The 18266-nt window shown below is 44.3% G+C and overlaps 1 protein-coding gene and 1 non-coding gene across 4 annotated transcripts in view; both read right to left on the bottom strand.

Annotated features, from left to right (window-relative positions):
* URB1 (URB1 ribosome biogenesis homolog) overlaps positions 1–18266 on the bottom strand; it is an 81324-nt gene that overhangs the window by 47630 nt on the left and 15428 nt on the right. For all 3 annotated transcript variants that reach the window (XM_055279485.2, XM_063639339.1, XM_055279486.2), the window contains exons 5-13: positions 17837–17933; positions 14803–14888; positions 13079–13204; positions 11928–12052; positions 7847–8042; positions 6058–6195; positions 2599–2772; positions 1327–1456; positions 163–279 (exon numbers count right to left, since the gene is read on the bottom strand). In XM_055279485.2, coding sequence (XP_055135460.2) covers positions 163–279; positions 1327–1456; positions 2599–2772; positions 6058–6195; positions 7847–8042; positions 11928–12052; positions 13079–13204; positions 14803–14888; positions 17837–17933 — 1189 coding nt within the window. The remainder of the gene's footprint in view (positions 1–162; positions 280–1326; positions 1457–2598; positions 2773–6057; positions 6196–7846; positions 8043–11927; positions 12053–13078; positions 13205–14802; positions 14889–17836; positions 17934–18266) is intronic.
* On the bottom strand, positions 16580–16715 carry LOC129483765 (small nucleolar RNA SNORA42/SNORA80 family). The gene has a single exon (XR_008658261.2). It is a non-coding gene; the product is annotated as a small nucleolar RNA SNORA42/SNORA80 family (small nucleolar RNA).

The raw sequence follows: 18266 nt of genomic DNA, 5'->3' as shown, positions 1-18266 counted from the left end.
TGATGCAAGTACAATTTCTCAGGCTGACGGATGAGCACGCAGCCAACCATCCACCAGCCTTCCCGATTCTTGGCTGCAGGGCTCTGCTCTGGTTTACCGGCACTTCCTCCATCTGCACTGGCAGCAACAGTGGCGGCTTGTCTGCAAGCCCTTGAAACCCACCTTTCAGGAGCTTGCTGAAGTCAAAGTTGTACTGCATGACCACGTGGGGGACCACCTTCTGGTACAGGCATATGACCTGGAGCAGAACAGCTTTCAAAAGAATGGTTTCCGCATCATCTGCACAAAAAAAAAAAAAGAAAGAAAAAGAGAAAGGAAAGAAAGAAAGAAAAAGAAAGAAAGGAAGGAAGGAAGGAAGGAAGGAAGGAAGGAAGGAAGGAAGGCAGGCAGGCAGGCAGGCAGGCAGGCAGGCAGGCAGGCAAGAAAGAAAGAGAAGAGAAGAGAAGAAAAGAAAAAAGAAAAGAAAAGAAAAGAAAAGAAAAGAAAAGAAAAGAAAAGAAAAGAAAGAAAGAAAGGAAAGAAAAGAAAGAAAAGAAAGGAAAGGAAGAAAGGAAGGAAGGAAGGAAGGAAGGAAGGAAGGAAGAAAGAAAGAAAGAAAGAAAGAAAGAAAGAAAGAAAGAAAGAAAGAAAGAAAGAGAAAATAGCTTGAATTAGAAAACATACTGGTTCTTTGTCCTTGAGCAGCTGAACCAAGTATGGCACCACATTGCAGCCAACTGCATGCTGTACACCGAGGCTGCAGACAAACTGCTCAGTACCTGGATCTAAGGAGTCAACATGGTAAAAACGTTAAAACTGTTCAGGGGGTCTGGGTTAAAACCTCATTTCACTGCTGTGACCTTAGACAGGTTCTGGTCACTCTGTCTCCCTGTGCTTTCGTGTCTTCATCTGAGCAACAGGGACATACAGCAGGGCCTACCCTTGCAGGGCTGCTGTAAGGATGAAATACGATACAGACATAAGACACAAAGCTCAATGCCTGACCAACAACAAGGCTCTGAGCTCTATCTGCAGACCAAGAGACAGCACCCCCATACTGCCATCCCTGGAAAGGCCAGAGCACATGGCACCCAACACTCAAGTCTTTAGAGAGGCACAGTGCTTGCATAAAGATGGGCACGTTTCTAACAGATACTAAAATTCAATCTATGATTCCTTTCCAATTCTTCTCCCTAAGCAAAAAAGGATACAGACACATTCACAGCCAGAGGTGCCTTGAAACAAGAACTGCTCCAGGACTCTCTGGATGGGAGCTATCCTAGGCTGTCCGTGTCAGCTCTGTCCCATGCAAAAGGCAGAGGGTCCCCCTCACCCCTGAGACCTTACCGCACTGGCGAGCATCGCAGGCAGCCGGGGGCCCATCGCTCCTTTTCTTCCCTTTCTTGTCATCCTGTTTGGTCTCTTGCTTTTTAAGTGACTGCCAGACCCACACGACAGTGTTCAGGTCTGGCAAAATCTAAACGGGAAAAAGAAGCAAAATATTAGTTGTAGCCAACCACGAAGGGTGACAAATGAACTGAACATACTAACAAGATGCAAAAAACAGGGAGGGGGGTGCGAGTCTAGAGAAGTGTGTGTAAGAAGGAGAGGGAAGAGTGGTGAGAAAATAGGCCCAAATCCACATAAGCTCTGCTCTGCAGTATATTTTTTTTTTTTTTTTTTTTTGAGATGGAGTCTCACTCTGTCACCCAGGCTGGAGTGCAGTGGGGTGACCTCAGCTCACTGTAACCTCCACCTCCCCAGGTTCAAGTGATTCTTGTGTCTCAGCCTCCTGAGTAGCTGGAACTACAGGCACCCACCATCACACTGAGCTAATTTTTTGTATTTTTTGTAGAAGTGAGGTTTCACCATGTTGGCCAGGCTGGTCCTTGAACTCTTGACCTCAGGTGATCCACCCATCTCGGCCTCCCAAAGTGCTGGGATTACAGGTGTGAGCTACCGCGCCCAACCATGTTCTGCAGTATGATTTCTAGAAGTATACACAGTAAGGATTTGGTGAACAGGCAAGTGCTGATCATTAAAACAAACCCCTTAAGCCTCATTCACCTAAGCAAAAGACACAGGGAACAAAGACAGACTTTCTCAGGAGCAGCTCAGGGAAAGCTACCCTGTGTGACTGGGGCTCTTAGAGCAGCTGGCCAGTTTACAGAAGCCTGGCTTTCAGCCATAGGAAGCAAGAGGGGCTTCCTGAGCCACTGCATCCCTTCTCACTGGGCCACAGTGTGGTCTGTGTGTGTGCCTGCAGCCATGGGTGAGGGGTAAGGACACAATCTACCCTTTGACAACATCACCACGGCTCCTGATTGAACATGAGGTCCCCACCAGAGCCAGAACCCCTGTGAGAGAACACATGTATCGTCTAAATTCTTACTCTGCACGAGGACTTTTGGATCATGCTCTGTGACATCACTGCCTACAACTACAGTGGCAGGTCTTCTCAATTGGCCCTCAGCACCCATGCTACCACACTGCCCACTGGCCTGTCCAACCCTGTGGCTCCAAGGACACATCACTTGGCTTCCACCCTAGGACTCCGAGAATGGCCTTTTCCACCTGGTGAGGTCTGGAAGGAAAGCCCAAACCCAGATCGGAGCCTACCTTGCTCAGGGCTTCTCTGAAGAGCTGCACGAATTCTTCCATCATCACAGCTGTGTACATGCCTGATTCCTGCCACACCTCTTTATTCAGGCAGTGGTCAACCGTTTTTAATGCCCTCTTCAAAATGACAGAAATAAGGGATAAGGCCGTGTGCCTCACTGAGGTGCTGTCCAACTGGGAAGAAAAAGAGTTAAATGTACAAATGTCTCTAGGATACACTGGTGGACACAGATTTGCTAAGCTGTGGGCTTGGCTGGCATTTGCCCCTCCTCAGGTCACTCACAGGGGAAGCTGCACGAAACAGCTGGTCTTTACACTGTGAGAAGAGGTGACCTGGGTATCTCGCCCTCCTGACATCCTCTGGGTCTGACTTCAGCAACTGCCAGGAAACAACCACTAATGGTAGCATCCAGCAGCAGTTTCATTTTTATCATCTGCTCTTTGGTAAGCCTTGAGACAACCACTCAGCTGTGAATGTTCTCCATTAACAACAGATCTCACCAGAACCCACTCTGCCACTACTTTTTGTTTTTGAGTCAGGGTCTCACTCCGTCACCCAGGCTGGAGTGCAATGGTGCAATCATAGCTCACCGCAGCCTCAAGCTCCTGGGCTCAGGCAATCCTCCTGCCTCATCCTCCCAAGTAGCCGGGACTACAGGCACCTACTGCTTCTGGCTTTCTTTTTTTTTAAGAGATGAGACTTACTATGTTGCCCAGGCCGGCCTCAACCTTCTGGCCTCAAGCCAATCCTCCTGCCTCAGCCTCCCAAAGCACTGGGATTATGAGTGTGAACCACCATGCCTAGCCTTTTTTTTTTCCTTTTGTAGAGGCAGAGTCTTGCTATGTTGCCCAGGATTCTACCACTATTAAAAACATTAGCATCAGGTGGAGGAATGGCCAAAAAAAATGCATCAGGTACTTTAGTATGAAAATCCACCTCCAAGCTCAGTGAGCAAGCAACCCACATCACAGGCCTGCGACATCCAGAGCTCTTGACTTCCAGTCAGAATGACACCTGGGAGAGTCACTCACTGCAGAGACTGAGTAGGGTTCAAGAACCTGTGCTACTACCAACAGCAGCAAAAGAGTCCACGCCCCTGCTAGTCACAGTGTGTTCTGGGACCAGGAGCATCATATGATGGTATCTCCCAGAGCTCAGGAGAAATGTAGAATCCCAGGCCCCGGCCCACACAACTCAAGCAGAATCTGCATTTGACATGATCCCCAGGAGAGCCCTCCAACACTGAGATCTGAGAAGCCCTGGCTGGGACACTGCAGACTGACAGTGCGGTAGAAACAAAGAGCTTTACTGGTTTACTTTCAGCTCAATAACCACGACACCCCAGAGCCCCAGCATTCCAGTCAGCTGCGGCTTCACTCTGTGTACACTGCACACTAAATCAGGACTACAAGGAACTATCCTAAGCCAAGAATGGCCAGCTCCACAATCGCTTCAAAGGCAGGCCCCACACAAGCGTGCACACCACACCCAAGGGGCTGGGAGCGCAAAGCTCAACCAACAGCCTGGGGCCCTGCTTCCAAACGCTTTCTTATTTCCTGTTTCTAAAATAGGCTAAAGCTTCTCCTCCTGACTCTAAAATGTATGCTTTAAAAGTTTTTTAGACAAAACCATAAGAAATAAAAGAAAAAAAAAAACAAACATCATCTAACTCCAGTCCCTGGATGCACTCACATCATTGGGTCTCACTTACATAAAAACACAGTCTTGGCTCTTGGAAAGGGCACCTGTGGAGGGAAGGCAAGGCTGGGCTCGGTGGCCCCGGCCCTGGCCCTGCAGGGACTGGCAACAGCCAACAGGGGGAGAGGAGGCTGTGTCCTCTGAGACTCCTTCCTAGGAGCCACTCCGTGCAGGAGCTAGAACACCCCTCTAGGGGCACAACCCTTTGTTCTGAAAAGTGAGAGGAGGAGGAGACAGGCTTTTCTCTCCCAGACTACCAGGAGCAAGCTTGGAAGGGAGAGAAAATGCAGCCCACAGAGGAGGCACATCTGGCTGGGTGTGGCGGCTCAGACCTGTAATCCCAACACTTTGGGAGGTCGAGGTGGGAAAACTGCATGAGGCCAGGAGTTTGAAACCAGCCTGCGCAACATAGCAAGACCCTGTCTATACAAAAAATAAAAATAAGAAAATTAGCCGGGTGTGGTGGTGTGCACCTGTAGTCCCAGCTACTCAGGGGGCTGAGGTGGGAGGAACACTTGAGTCCAAGAGTTTGACGCTGCAACGAGCTATGATCACACCACTGTACTCCAGCCTAGGCAACAGAATGAGACTCTGTCTCAAAAAAGAAAAAAAATTTTAATAAAAAATAAAAATAATTAAAAAATAAAGGAGGTTCATCATACTAATCCTTTCAGTCTGGCTTTCCTGCAAGCCCTCGGAGAAATGCAAATGTCTCCCACGTTAATTAAAACAGTTGGGCAAGCTAGCTGGGTGCTAATTTTGCATATGACGATTTGACAAACACAACACAAAACCTTTCTGCCTACTCCCACACAGGCCTCCTCTCTACTCCTCACCCCATTACCCACGCTCAGCACAAACCCTGGAGGGGTATCAAAAAATGGTGAATCTCACCATGTGGTCTCAGGAGTCCACCCCACTTTACAGTGACTGTGCGCATTACCACACGGCCAACCCAGGCCTGTGCAACCCACCACAGCCAACCTGTTCCTACTGAAGCCACACAACAACTCAGCCTGCCTGGAAGGACGAAGACACCTCTCCGAATACCTGTCCTCCCCCAGGTACCTCAGGCAACTTGGGGTTAGGAGGCGCTGGCAGGGCCCAGGACCCAGGTGTGCCAACAACCCACAGCCATTCACCTAGGCCCATGATGCTGCAGTGAAGACATGTGAACCCCTCAGAATGTGGCTTCTGATGAGACATGGGGACCTTTATAATAAATAATGATGTAAAATTTAAGTATCAATTTCTTCCATGAACATGTCCTCCAAAAACGCTTGAAAACAGCTGGCCTTCAAACTGTATGTTTGCCAGGCATCTTAACACCATTCACCTAAACCGTAAAAGAAAGAATTTGCTAGGCAAATTTCAGTCCTACCATGTCTGGAAATTCTAAACTAATGAGATTTTAATGATAAACTTTCATTCTTCTGATTTAGACATTCTTTCACCCTCAGGCAGGACTAGAAAGGCTTAGAGGGACACAGGGGTCCCCGCTGTGTGATGGAACAGGGCCAAGGACACGAAGTCCGTTGTCCCTAGAAGCAAAGTCTCTTTGCTCCAAGGTCCTTACCCAGGTCCGTGGACCTGTCACTTATGGGCTATTTCAAACTACAGCCTCTGTCCTGGAAGCCTCAGAGCCTCCCTGACAAAACACAATCAAACACATCCAGGCCGGTTCTCAGAATAATCACATCATGTAGCCAGCGAGTTTAGCTGGAGGCAGTTCCAGAAGTGGGGCAACCACATGGCCTTACATTTAATGCTTGGGTGAACATGCTCTTATTGCACACCAGGGGCACGGTGGTCACCATCACCATTGCCAGGAGCCGAGGCAAGGGTATAAACTCCCTGGTCTGAAATGCCCGGGAAATCTCCGGCTGAGCCTCGTAGATCTAGGAAAAGCAAAAAAGAGATTTAGTTGGTGCTGGAAGTAAGTTTCAAATCTGGGACTAGCTGTAGGCACCCAAAGGTGAAGCCATTCAAACAAATAATTATAGTGGTAAAGGTCCGAGACTCCCCACAAGGCAGAGGGGAAGATTAACCCCCAAATCTACTTGTCAAAGACAAATCAGGTCAGGAGACTGGCTGTTAACAGAGAAAGGACCTTCAGAGCAGAACTTGACCTGTGATCTGCAGAGTCTCTTAAAATCTCTGATGGCAAATAAATCACTGCTAGAACTACGAATGGTACTACTTACCAGTTCCTGCTGCACTTGACAGGCACCTGACAAATGATGTCAGGAAGGGATGTCAAGAAGCCATCTTCTCAAAGCTTCCTCACAACCCTTTGGGATAGGCACACTTTACATTAAAACAAAAATATATTCACAGGTGACAAAATTGGACCTCAGTGAGGTTAGGTAATTTCCTTAAGGCCACATAGCTAGTAAGCAGCCAAGTAAGGACTCAATACTGGGCCTGCAAAGACCACACACTCACCCCTCCCCTATCCTACAAATCAGACGTTTCATCAGATGCAGCTCCTAGTAGGGGTTCTGGCCCCAGGACTATCTATACCGAAATGAGGGGTGGAGTACATCCTCCTCATCCCAAGGGTAAATGTGGAGACTGCACATAGGCACTCAAGCAGAATAAAAGCTGGTTCTACAGATAATGCCAGGCCCAGACAGAGGCAAAAGAAACAATCCCAGGTATTTTCCCACTAGGCAAACCATGAATCAGTGACAGAGAGTTCAAACAAGTCAGGTATTACTGCCAAAGAGCTAACAGTAGGTACCTCTATTTGTAAAATGGGCAGATGCTGACACTATGATCAAAAGGAAGGTAATGCACATTTACTTAAACCAGCAGACCAACGTTCCACAGCTTATTTCAAGTTGTTCTAATTGAAGCAGGACCTTTAAAAACTATCCTACAAGTCAGACATTTCATTTTATTTTACTTTTTATGAGCCCAGATGGAGAAGAGATAATCAAGCATCTCACCAACCCCAGTCTAACTGTGCTGAGACTCAACAAGACTTCACTCTAAGCAAAATCTTGATGAACAGGATAAATTGGCTAAAAAGATTCTAAATAAACCTCAAATTCAGCTCAGTGAAAGGCAAAATGCTATAGAAGATAAGGACACCAAATTTACATGATCTAAAATATCCCTTTTTATCCCTGAAAGGTCTTCATATTGTACAGTTTATCAGATCAGAATGTCTGCTGGTCCCTCAACTCCCTATGCCCCCCTACCTAGCTAACAGACTTTTTTTTTTTTGAGATGGAGTCTTGGTCTGTCACCCAGGCTGGAGTGCAGTAGTGCGATCTCAGCTCACTGCAACCTCCACCTCCCAGGTTCAAGCAATTCTCCTGTCTCAGGCTCCCAAGTACCTGGGATTACAGGTGCACACCACCACGCCCGGTTAATTTTTGTATTTTTAGTAAGAGACAGGTTTCATCGTGTTGGCCAGGCTGGTCTCAAACTCCTGATCTCAGGTAATCCACCTGCCTCGGCCTCCCAAAGTGCTGGGATTACAGGCGTGAGCCACCACGCCCAGCCTAGCTAACAGACTTTTAAATATCATGTTTTTTTTACCTTATTTAGTAGTTTGATATTATTTAACCAAGTAGACTTCGCTCGTGGGATAAAGGAAAACGTTACTTCCTTGAAGTATTTGTTCAGTAAGTCCGGGCACACTTTGAGGATGTTCACCACAAGGTCAGCCACCAGATCATCATCAGCTGCAGTTTTCAAACCCAGCAAGAAGTGCAAGAGTGTCAGGTTTCCGCCTCTGTTAGAGAAAGAGACATGGGGGGAGGTCAGCAGAAAATGGTCAAAGCACCCTGAGAGCTCATGGTGATGCACAGCTCTGCAGAATTGCCCTCAGTGAACACAGTAATAACAGTGTGGGGAATTTCCCCCAGGACGTAAAGTGGGAGTTCCGTGGCCTGGGGGTTCCAGCTCTCCACAGAGGGCTTCCCTCTCATCCTCTACTTCTGAGTGGCTGAAAAAGTCTCTGATTGTCCTGCTCCCTTTCTTCTTTCCTACTTCCCTCCCTTGAGTTCAATTTGCTTTCTAAAGAAAAGAAAGAAAACCATTCTCTCTCATTCTGCCTCAGCCACCTACCAGTCTGCCTAGAAGTCAAGGCTACTGAAAAGAAAGGACAAAACCAGCAGGGAGGAATCCATGCCCCAAATTTCATTTTGAGATTTTACTGATGTCCCTCCTTCAGCCACACACTAAAAAGCACTATGTAGGGCTGGCTGTGGTGACTCACAACTGTAATCCCAGCACTTTGGGAGGCCAAGGTGGGAGGATCACCTGAGGTCAGGAGTTCAGAACCAGCTTGGCCAACACAGCGAAACTCTGTCTCTACTAAAAACACAAAAAAATAGCCAGGCATGGTGGTGCCTGCCTGTAGTCCTAGCTACTCGGGAGGCTGAGGCAGGAGAATTGCTTGAACCTGAGAGGTGGAGGTTGCAGTGAGCTGAGATTGCACCACTGCACTCCAGCCTGGGTGACAGAGTAAGACTCCATCTGAAAAAAGAAGCACTATGTAAATACATATGTGAGTGTGAGTGTAAAAAAATGCAGATAAGACATTTTTCTCTTGAAAGGGGGACTTGTTTTAATTTTTAAAATTTTTTATTATTTCTTTATTTAGAGACAGGGTCTTGCTCTGTCACCCAGAATGCAGTGGCGTGACCATAGCTCACTGCAGCCTCGAACTCCTGGGTTCAAGTGACCCTCCTGCCTCAGCCTCCTCAGTAGCTGGGACTAGAGGTGCACACCACCACACCTGGCAATAAAGTTTTTTTTATATGAACTGCTCATGAGTTGCTGCATGGTTCAGAGTGCCATTAAATTATTTCTTGACAAGAAATCTGACAAGACAGCACGAGGTCTTTGCATGGACCTTCTGCCTTCCCTGTTTCTAGCTTATTTCAAATTCCTTCATTTACATTTAGCAGCTGAAAGCAGCTAGGATGTGGAAAAAATCTACTGTAGAAAAATACTGAAAAGTTGTCTCAAAGTGGACCGTCTTCAAAGGTATGAAAAGATAATAAAAGCAGCAGGTGAGCCCAGGAGTTCGAGGCTGCAGTAACCTATGACTGTGCCACTGCCTTCCATCCTGAACAACAGAGCAAGACTCCATCTCAAAAAAAAAAAAAAAAAGTAAGAGGCAGGAAAGTCTGCAGAGACTAAAACTTGCATAAAGGGAGTAAAACCCCAGGATCCACACAGCCAAAGCCCCAGGACACTAGGCTTCACCTGCCTCAAAGTCTTTTTAGAAAATACGCCCTTTCCTATCTGCTTGACCCTGGGAAGTCAAAACACCCAGAAAATCCTCAGATTCTGCCTCATGTGCACGACACAGTGATGGTTTCTAGGGTCCCCAGTGTCTCACATCTCCCTTATAAATTGAGTAAAACTACAATGCTATATGACAGCTTTACATATAGTAAAAAAAAGTTTTTCAAAAAACAAATTAGAAAGTGTAATTTTGATCAGAAAAACTATCCTTTAAAAAAGAATATGAAAATATCCTTTCCTAATATGAAAATGTCATGAACAAAACAGTTTGTACTGTCAAATGAAAAGGATATTAAATCTACAAAGAGTGCTAAAAATACTACACATGCTTTATTTTAATCAACAACGTAATAAAATGGAGAGCATTAATATTTATGTAGTACACAATACATGCCAGACACTGCTCTAGGCAGGTACCACCACCTCTCTGCGACAGGCACTACTTTTATTCCCACTTTATAGACGAGATAATGGAGGCAGAGAGGATGCCTAACCCAGTGAAGGTCTCAGAGCTAGGTTGGGATTGAAGCCCAGCTGTCTGTTCTGTTAACCTACACCAGGGACTGGCAAAGTAGGGCCCAGCACCTATCATTGTAATTTTATTGGGACATGGGTAAACCTACTTATTTACGTCTATGGATGCTTTGGTGACACAACTGAGTGGTCACAACAGACTGTGTAGCCTGCCAAACCTAAAATACAATCTGGCCCTTTGTAGAAAAAGTTTGCCAGTCCTTGCTCTATGCTGTAACATCAGCTTTCAGTGAACACCTACTATGTGCCAGGCACTGTCCTAGGGACTGGAGGCCCATAATAGACCGGCGCCCGTTCTCACCACTTCTCACCAATCTGATAATGAACAAGCAAATAAATAAATCTGCAAATAAATGTATGAACAGTCAGAAGCCTAAGCCAGGCAAAAAGCACAGTGACAGTGGAGGGACTATTTCAGAAAGGGTTGTCGGGGAAGGCCTCCCTGAAGTGGTGAGGTCTGCACAGGAACCTGAATGAAATGAATGAGTGGGTCACATGTCTACTAGGGAACAGGGAATGATGCAATTCAGTGTTCTCAAAGCTTTCTATTACCATCCACAAACAAATCTCCTTCCTTTCCCTTATACACAAACACTTGTCTTTTGCCCATGGCTTCAAAATTCACATAAATCACAGCTTGCTGCAAAGAGACGCATACCCACAAGTTGATTCAATATGCTCATTAAATGCTCATCTATTTCATGGGCCTAGTTATGGAGGAAAAATGCTTTAAAAAGGGGGAACAATGCATGTGTTTTAAGCATGGTGTAATATTCTATTCGACTATAAAAGTCTGCTGTTGTTTTGGCAGGAAAATGAGCTCATTCTTACTGATGAAAGAAAAAAGAAATGATGTGACAAGCTAAATCATAGTGACCTCACAATCAAAACATGTCCCAAGTCATAAGCAGACAAAAACTCCCACCATGTTATTCCATTCTGAAGGAATCACCTGATTTCCTGACTGGCTGAAATTAGAAGTAAATCAACTGCCTAAATCCTTGTGATATAATGCTAGGATAGAATAACAAGGATTAAACAATAAATCATTTACACATTTACAACGACCAGAAAACATGGCCAATATTTTTATTGTCAAATGGGAAAAAAGCAGATAGGATGAACAGTAGGAAGCCATTTTTGTTATTAAAAAAAAAATTACATGGACCTGTATTATACGACTACAAAAACAAAGTCTCAAAGAATATGATCAAAACCAGTAGATTTGAACTTCATATGTTTCCTTACTGACAAAATATTATCACAATTGTGAAATGTGAAACAAAACGTAAAAAAAACAATTTTGAAATCGTGACTCATGGGCAGCCTGTCAAGGAGAGGGAGGACTGTTTAGTATCCGTTTGGAGCTGGACTTCCTGGATTCCAATGCAACCTCTGCCATTTAACCAGGGTAAGTGTCTTGACCTCTCTAGAACTACTTTGTTCCTCTGCAAAGTTGGCATAACAATGGTACCTGCGTCAGGACTGCTGTGAGGCCTATGTCAGGGCCAACCCTCTCTGGGAAGGCAGACGCCTCTTCTGAGCTCCAGCTGACGAACACTGTCTTTAGGTAAACATCCGCAGCACCTCCCTGGGTGAAATATCCCATGACCTAACTAAGTGCTAATAGACAGCTACCCTCAGAACTGCCCCCGAGGACATGCAACGAGTAGAAGTTCTCTGGGACTACAACTGTTCAACCCTGAAACAAGTTAGATAATGTCCACAATTCTAGTTCTAACCTATTACAGTTCCACTAGACACTCACTATGTCGTGACTTCCGAGGAACACGCACACCCTGGGGTCCACAAGAGTGTTATACTTTACCTGCCAAAGGTACCCAGAGATGCATCGTAAAAATTAATTCCATGCTTGAGTGAACAGCAAAGATCCATCAGGAAGTTATGAACAAGCTCCCGCACCATGGTTTTCCCTGCTTCTTCAGCAGAAACCTATGAAGATTTTTAAAAATTCAATGAAAATCCCAAGCTCATACACTTTAGTAGAGCTAGAGTAAAAACAAGGACAATATTAACTGCCGATGACAATTTAGAGAACATTTTAAATACTTGGTGTCATTCCAAACAATAAATGAAAACAATAACAAAAGATACACCGATCAAGATAAAAGAATACTCTGAAGAGGGGCAAGTTTAAACCTGTATTTTTAAAAGCTTTAAAGTGATCTAATTTCTCTTGTTCATTTGAATAAAATTCCATATTTGGGAGTGTTTTTATGCAGGCTCTGAGGCTTGCTGGTCTAGAGCATACAAAAACATGTTCAAAACAAGAGGACCTGGGCAAGTCTCCAAGATAAAAGGAGGTGAAATAGTAGGCTCATGAGAGGTGAATTATTACAAAGTTAACAGGAAGTCTGTGCCTTTACTACTCTGGCCAAGTCCATGTTCAGTAACACCTTGAGGAAAATTAAAATATACACTGGCATTGGGTCAATGTTAAGAGCAGCTGTTTCAATTTAGCACATGAGTTAACTAGCACAAAATAAATTACATATGTCAGTAGGTGAAGCTCCTAGACATTCAGGTTCCTGAGGTTAAAAACAAACAAACAAACAAACAAACAAAAAACACACAACAAGCCTTGAAACTCCAACAGCTGGACATGAAAGAACGGAAGGACGGGAAGGCAGAGGTAAAGCAAGAGGAGGAAAAGAAGGTCGGGATGACCCTGCTGGTCTAACAGGCAAGTGATGCAGGGAAAACTAAGATATGGCTCAGCCCAAGGAAATCATAGTTTTCTAATTAAAAAAAAAAAAAAAATTATTAGCATAAGAAATTAGGGGAAAAAAATCCTATTGTAGTTAGCAGACGGTTAACACAACCATATAACCACAGTCAAAAGAAACAGATCAAATGAGGGGACTTCAAGTCTAGTGCAGCATTGAGAATTCTCCCTTTCCCGGCCCTGAGGATCAAATTCCAACAACGAGGTCAACGAAAACCAAAAAGTGTCAGCACCTTGACATTTTCTGGGTTCACATCGGTAATCCCATTCCAGTTGTACAGCGATGCTATGTGGTTCAATAACTGCCCCGTAAAGAAACGCACCTTCTGGGTTTTTGTGATATTTTTATTGTGAACTACCTGAAAACAATAAAACAAATGAAGTTCATGGAATTCAATTATTTTTTAAATGGTGCTTACTGTTTTCTCATCATTATAAAAATAATGCATGCTAGTAGCAGAAAATTTGGTTTAAAAAAAGGAAAAACATAAAAGGAAATCATCATCCTAGGATACCTAGTTACTATTTTGATATATTTCCTTTCAGTCACCACCCACACCCACACAACATACATGTGTATGTATTAGTTATTTTTTGCCTGAGATTTTATTTATATATGATTACTTATGAAGCATAAGCCTTTTCCACGTCATTAAAAATCCCTTTAGAACATTTTGGGGGGCTAAATACCATTCTATCCTATGACTGGACCACAATTTATCTAACCATCCCCCTGGTGTTTACAATTAGTTGTTTCTAATTTCTGGCTATTCTCCAAAAAGCCGTGATTAGCATCCTTGAACAAAGTCTTCACTGCATCTGACTTTGGACTTAACACTGGTTCCTGCAAGTAGAATTGTGGCACAAATTCTCAGCTCCACCCAAACCTACCCCCAGAATCCCTAGGGGTGTGGCCCAGGTATATATATTTCAAATACATTCCCCTAGAGGTTCTGATGCAACTCCCCCAGTTCAGAACAACCATACGTCAGGGTCCACGAACATATTTAAGACCTCTGACACATCCTGTCAGAACTGTTATCTTCCACCGGGGATACAACTCTTCCTCCTCAAGAAAGTATCTGATTCAAAGCATCCTTGCTAGCACTGAACACCATCGTTTTTAAAAGTCAATGCTATTTTAGTAGGCAAAAAAATCCGTATGTCATTATTTGCATTAGTTTAAATTAGGGTTTCTCCACCTCAGCTGTATTGACACTTGGGGCCAAGTAATTCTTATGGGGGCCATCCTGGGCATTACAGGATGTTTGGCAGCATCTCTGCTGTCTCCCCGCTAGGCACCAGTTGTACCTCCCCAGTTGTGACAACCCAAAATGTCTTCAGAGATTGCCAAATGTCCCGTAGAAGGCAAAATTGCCCCCAGTTGAGAATCACTCTTTAAAATACTTTGAAAATAAAGTCCTTTCATGCTTTTTAGCCATTTTCATGTGGACTCTGGACAACTTGTCATGTTGGGAGAGTCACAGAGTTTTTGTTACTGAAGATTTAAAGTGTTTCTGTATTAAAGGCAGTGATCCTTTTAGCAAGTTTTAAAATATCGATAAGATGCTTGCAAAAGGCAGACTTTTGTCATGGAACATGACACAAAACAACATTTTGCTACATATGTGAATGAAGTATTATTTATAATTTACAGCTCACAATGATTACTTTGGGTTGCTGTGAAATGTTGACCAGCAGCTTTTCTGCTGCTGTAATGAAACAGCAGCCGTGTCTGGACATCACTGGCTGCTTCAGCTATTCTTTAACCTTCTAGTCCCGGGATACGCTCATCAACAAGAACAAGCTGCTGCTTAGGAAAGAGTTTTCCACTCAACCAATACAAAAATCTACATAACATAAGATGTTGTAGCTCTACAGTCCTGTAAAACACCGGAGAATATCTCCATTCCCAAGGGAAAACAGACAACAGAAACACTGATCACCAAGCACGTACCTTTGTTTTCAGTGTGGATAATAAAATATTGATGGTAGAGATCCTATCTTCCTTTATCCCTGAGCTAAAAATGCAAGGAATAAATTCTGAAAGTAAAAGTTTCAAAGCATTAAATTCAAAAATATTTTGAAAATGAGAATAGATGAGAGAATATTACTGTTTAGGTGGTACAGCAAACAATGCCATTTACTTTTTCTCAAGTTTTTTTTTTTTTTTTTTAACCTATACAAGTTTCTGGTAGAAATAACCACTTCCATGACATAAGAAATCAAGAAGCCAGGCACAGTGGCTCACGCCTGTAAGCCCAACACTATGGGAGGCCAAGGTGGGAGGATCCCTTGAGGCCAGGAGTTCAAGACCAGCCTGGGCAATATAGCAAGACCCTGTCTCTTAAAAAAAAAAAATTTAAAAATTAGCTGGGTATGGTGGTGCGCACCTGTAGTCTTACTGTAGTCTTAGCTACCTAGGAGGCTGAGGTGGCAGGATCACTAGTACCCAGGAGTTTGAGGTTGCAGTAAGCCATGATCCCACCACTGCACTCCAGCCTAGGCAACAGGGCAAGGCACTGTCTCCAAACAAAACAAAACAAAAAGGAAGAAAGAAAAGAAATCAAGAGCACCTAAAGGTGAACCAATGACAGAACTTTTTAAGAAGTTCAGTAGGTCTTTAGTTCTATTCTACTTTTCTTTTCTCATATTAAAATTAACTACTATTTGAAAGAGAATGTATGGTATAACAAACTAAGAAAATTTCCCTCTTGCTTAGACTTGCTGAGATATGTTTAAAGAGATGGTCATCATTTTTTAAGTTGGTAGTAGAATTTTGGGTGATTTAGTTTGTTTACTTTTTGCTTTTTCTTCCTACTTTTCAATCCCCAAGGAAATAGCCACCAGAGCTTGACACTGTATCATTATTAATGCAGTGATGACGGTGGGCAGAAGCAGCAAAAAAATTACAATTTTCCTTGCTCCACACATGCTTACTGGGCACACAGAATTTCTACAAAAGCAAATTCATTATTTGTGAAAAAGGAAACATCAGAAAATACCAGACAAACCAAAAGAATAAGTCAAAGACTCAGTACCGAGAAGTTAACACTGTTAACATCCTCTGAGTTAACTATTAACCTTCTGATGTATTCATGCTATTCTATTTGAATAAAATGAGATCGTACTTTACAGTTTTATAACTCAGTTTACACCCAATCACATATCACTAAAAAACTTTGAAATCATTAAGTGCAGCACGTTTTTTTTTTCTTTTTTGAGACAGGGCCTCCCTCTGTTCTCCAGGCTAGAGTGCAGTGGCACAATCTCGACTTACTGCAGCCTTGATCCCAGGCTCAAGCAATTCTCCCACCTCAGCCTCCCAAGTAGCTGAGACAACAGGTACACGCCAACACGCCCAGCTAACTTTTTTTTTTTTTTTTTCGGTAGAGACAGAATCTCACTATGTTGCCCAGGATGGTCTTGAGAACTCCCAGGCTCAAGCAATCCTCCAGCCTCCAACTCCCAAAATGCTGGGATTACAGGCATAAGCCACCATGGCCAGCCTCTAGAGTATTTTTAATCGTTGCATTCCATCTTATGACCAGTCCCCAATTTGCTCAGCCAAACCCTTACTGGTGGATAGTTAGAAGTCCCATTTCCAGCTAATAAATATTATTCCCTAACAAAACCTCTACTCACATCTTTAATTATTTCACTGGGATAAATGACTAGACATGGAATTGCAGGATCGAGTATCTTAAGTTTTTTTTTATCTTTTTTTCTTTATCCATTGTGCAACCCACTTCAGTGCCAGCAGCCTACAGGCACAGAGGCCAGGCAATGGTTCGGGGCTACAGTTTGCTCTGGCATGGGGTACTATGAGAGGTCCAGGGGGACGGACCCATCATAAATCCAAACCCATGCATAAGCACCTTAAAAGTTTTGATGCGTACGGCCAAACTTCCCAGCAGAAACATTAAACTGTAGTACATTCCAGCCCCCTTCAACAGTGTAAATGGTACCAACTGTCCTTGAATAAAAGGCGAGACAGCTGAAATGACCCACAGGAATTTGAAAGAAACTACTGGCCCTGGCAGCAGCAAGACACCCGAACCTAGTGCCTGGTAACAAGCAGGAAAAAAAAAATCTGTCTGCTGCATTATGCAGAGACCACATCTCCACTCTCACGCTGCTCCACCACAGCAGCAATGGAGCACCCCACACAGACCAGGCTGACCACATACAGCGTAACCACCACCTGCACTCTTCTCCTAAATGGTCCCGGCAGTCACGTTCCAAGGGCAGTTCAGATCTCCCACCCTGGGAGGGAAAAGAAGGGCTGGAGCCCCAAACACCCCGGGTACAGCACCCTGCTACTCCTCCTCAATAACTCCCAGAGTTCCGGCCAGGACATGGGACTGCTCCTCACCTCCTGACAGGCCAGGATTCCAGGGAATCTTACTGAGCAACTGCCATGTGCTGAGCTAAGTGCTGCCATTTATCATCTTAGTGAATCTCTTGATAAAATGCAAGGGGCCCTAGTAGATTAAACAACGCCAAGCCTCACTCTAGGGACACAGCCACCAAAAGGTGGTCAAGTTGGAACTCTCTGAAGCCCTGTTACTGATATTCTTGTAACACAGGGCTAAGCCACCAAAGAAACTAACTTTATTTTTTAAAACTACAGCTCCCAAGGAAATCCAGGTAGCCAGGGCTACGAGTCTGAGTAGGTTCCAGAGCCATAAAGCCTCCTTTGTTTGCCCGACTCTGCCTCTCTGAGGTCTGCATTTATCCTCTGTTATGGCATCGTTCAGCATTCCAGACGGCACAACAGGAACAACTCTGTTCACTCTCACCAGTGATATCAAAATTGGTACTGAACAAGGCTTTGCACCCGCTCACCCACCTCCCTGCCCCACACCCTTCAATCTGGTGTACACAGCAACTGCAAAGGCTGCAGACTTTTTTCGAACTTGGAAGAAATGGTTTGCAGTAGGTTTTTCAAAACAAATGGGCTTTCCTAAGGGAAAAGAGAGTACACCTACCTTTCACTTCCAACACCTGCACTATAGTGCTGTCATCACCCGCAATTAAAAAGGAGAGAGCAAACTGAACGTAGGCCTGCCGAACGTCGTACACTCCCTAGAGGACAAAGGAGACCTACATGTCACATGCATATTCCACATACAGCCAAAGGGATCAGCAACACAGTGGCCAAGTACACCCCTCCCGTCTAAACATCACCAGCTCCCCAGCCTTGTCCCCAGTCACCAGGGGATGCAAGTCTGAAACCAATGCTCATTCTTCATGGAAAGTAAAAAATTTTTTCTATTCTCTTTCCCCAGTAATCTTCTCTACTTTCCTTCTCTTTCAAGCCCTATTCTCAATACAAAAGTATGAGTAAAAAATAGTAGTGTTCCCTTCCCTGACTATAGCATATACATTTTCGTTTCTTGGCTACTTTGGTGTAGAGCA

Source organism: Symphalangus syndactylus, chromosome 5 (genome assembly GCF_028878055.3).
Source record: "Symphalangus syndactylus isolate Jambi chromosome 5, NHGRI_mSymSyn1-v2.1_pri, whole genome shotgun sequence".
In the NCBI taxonomy this organism is placed as follows: domain Eukaryota; kingdom Metazoa; phylum Chordata; class Mammalia; order Primates; family Hylobatidae; genus Symphalangus; species Symphalangus syndactylus.
This window is presented reverse-complemented; position numbering and strand designations above follow the sequence as displayed.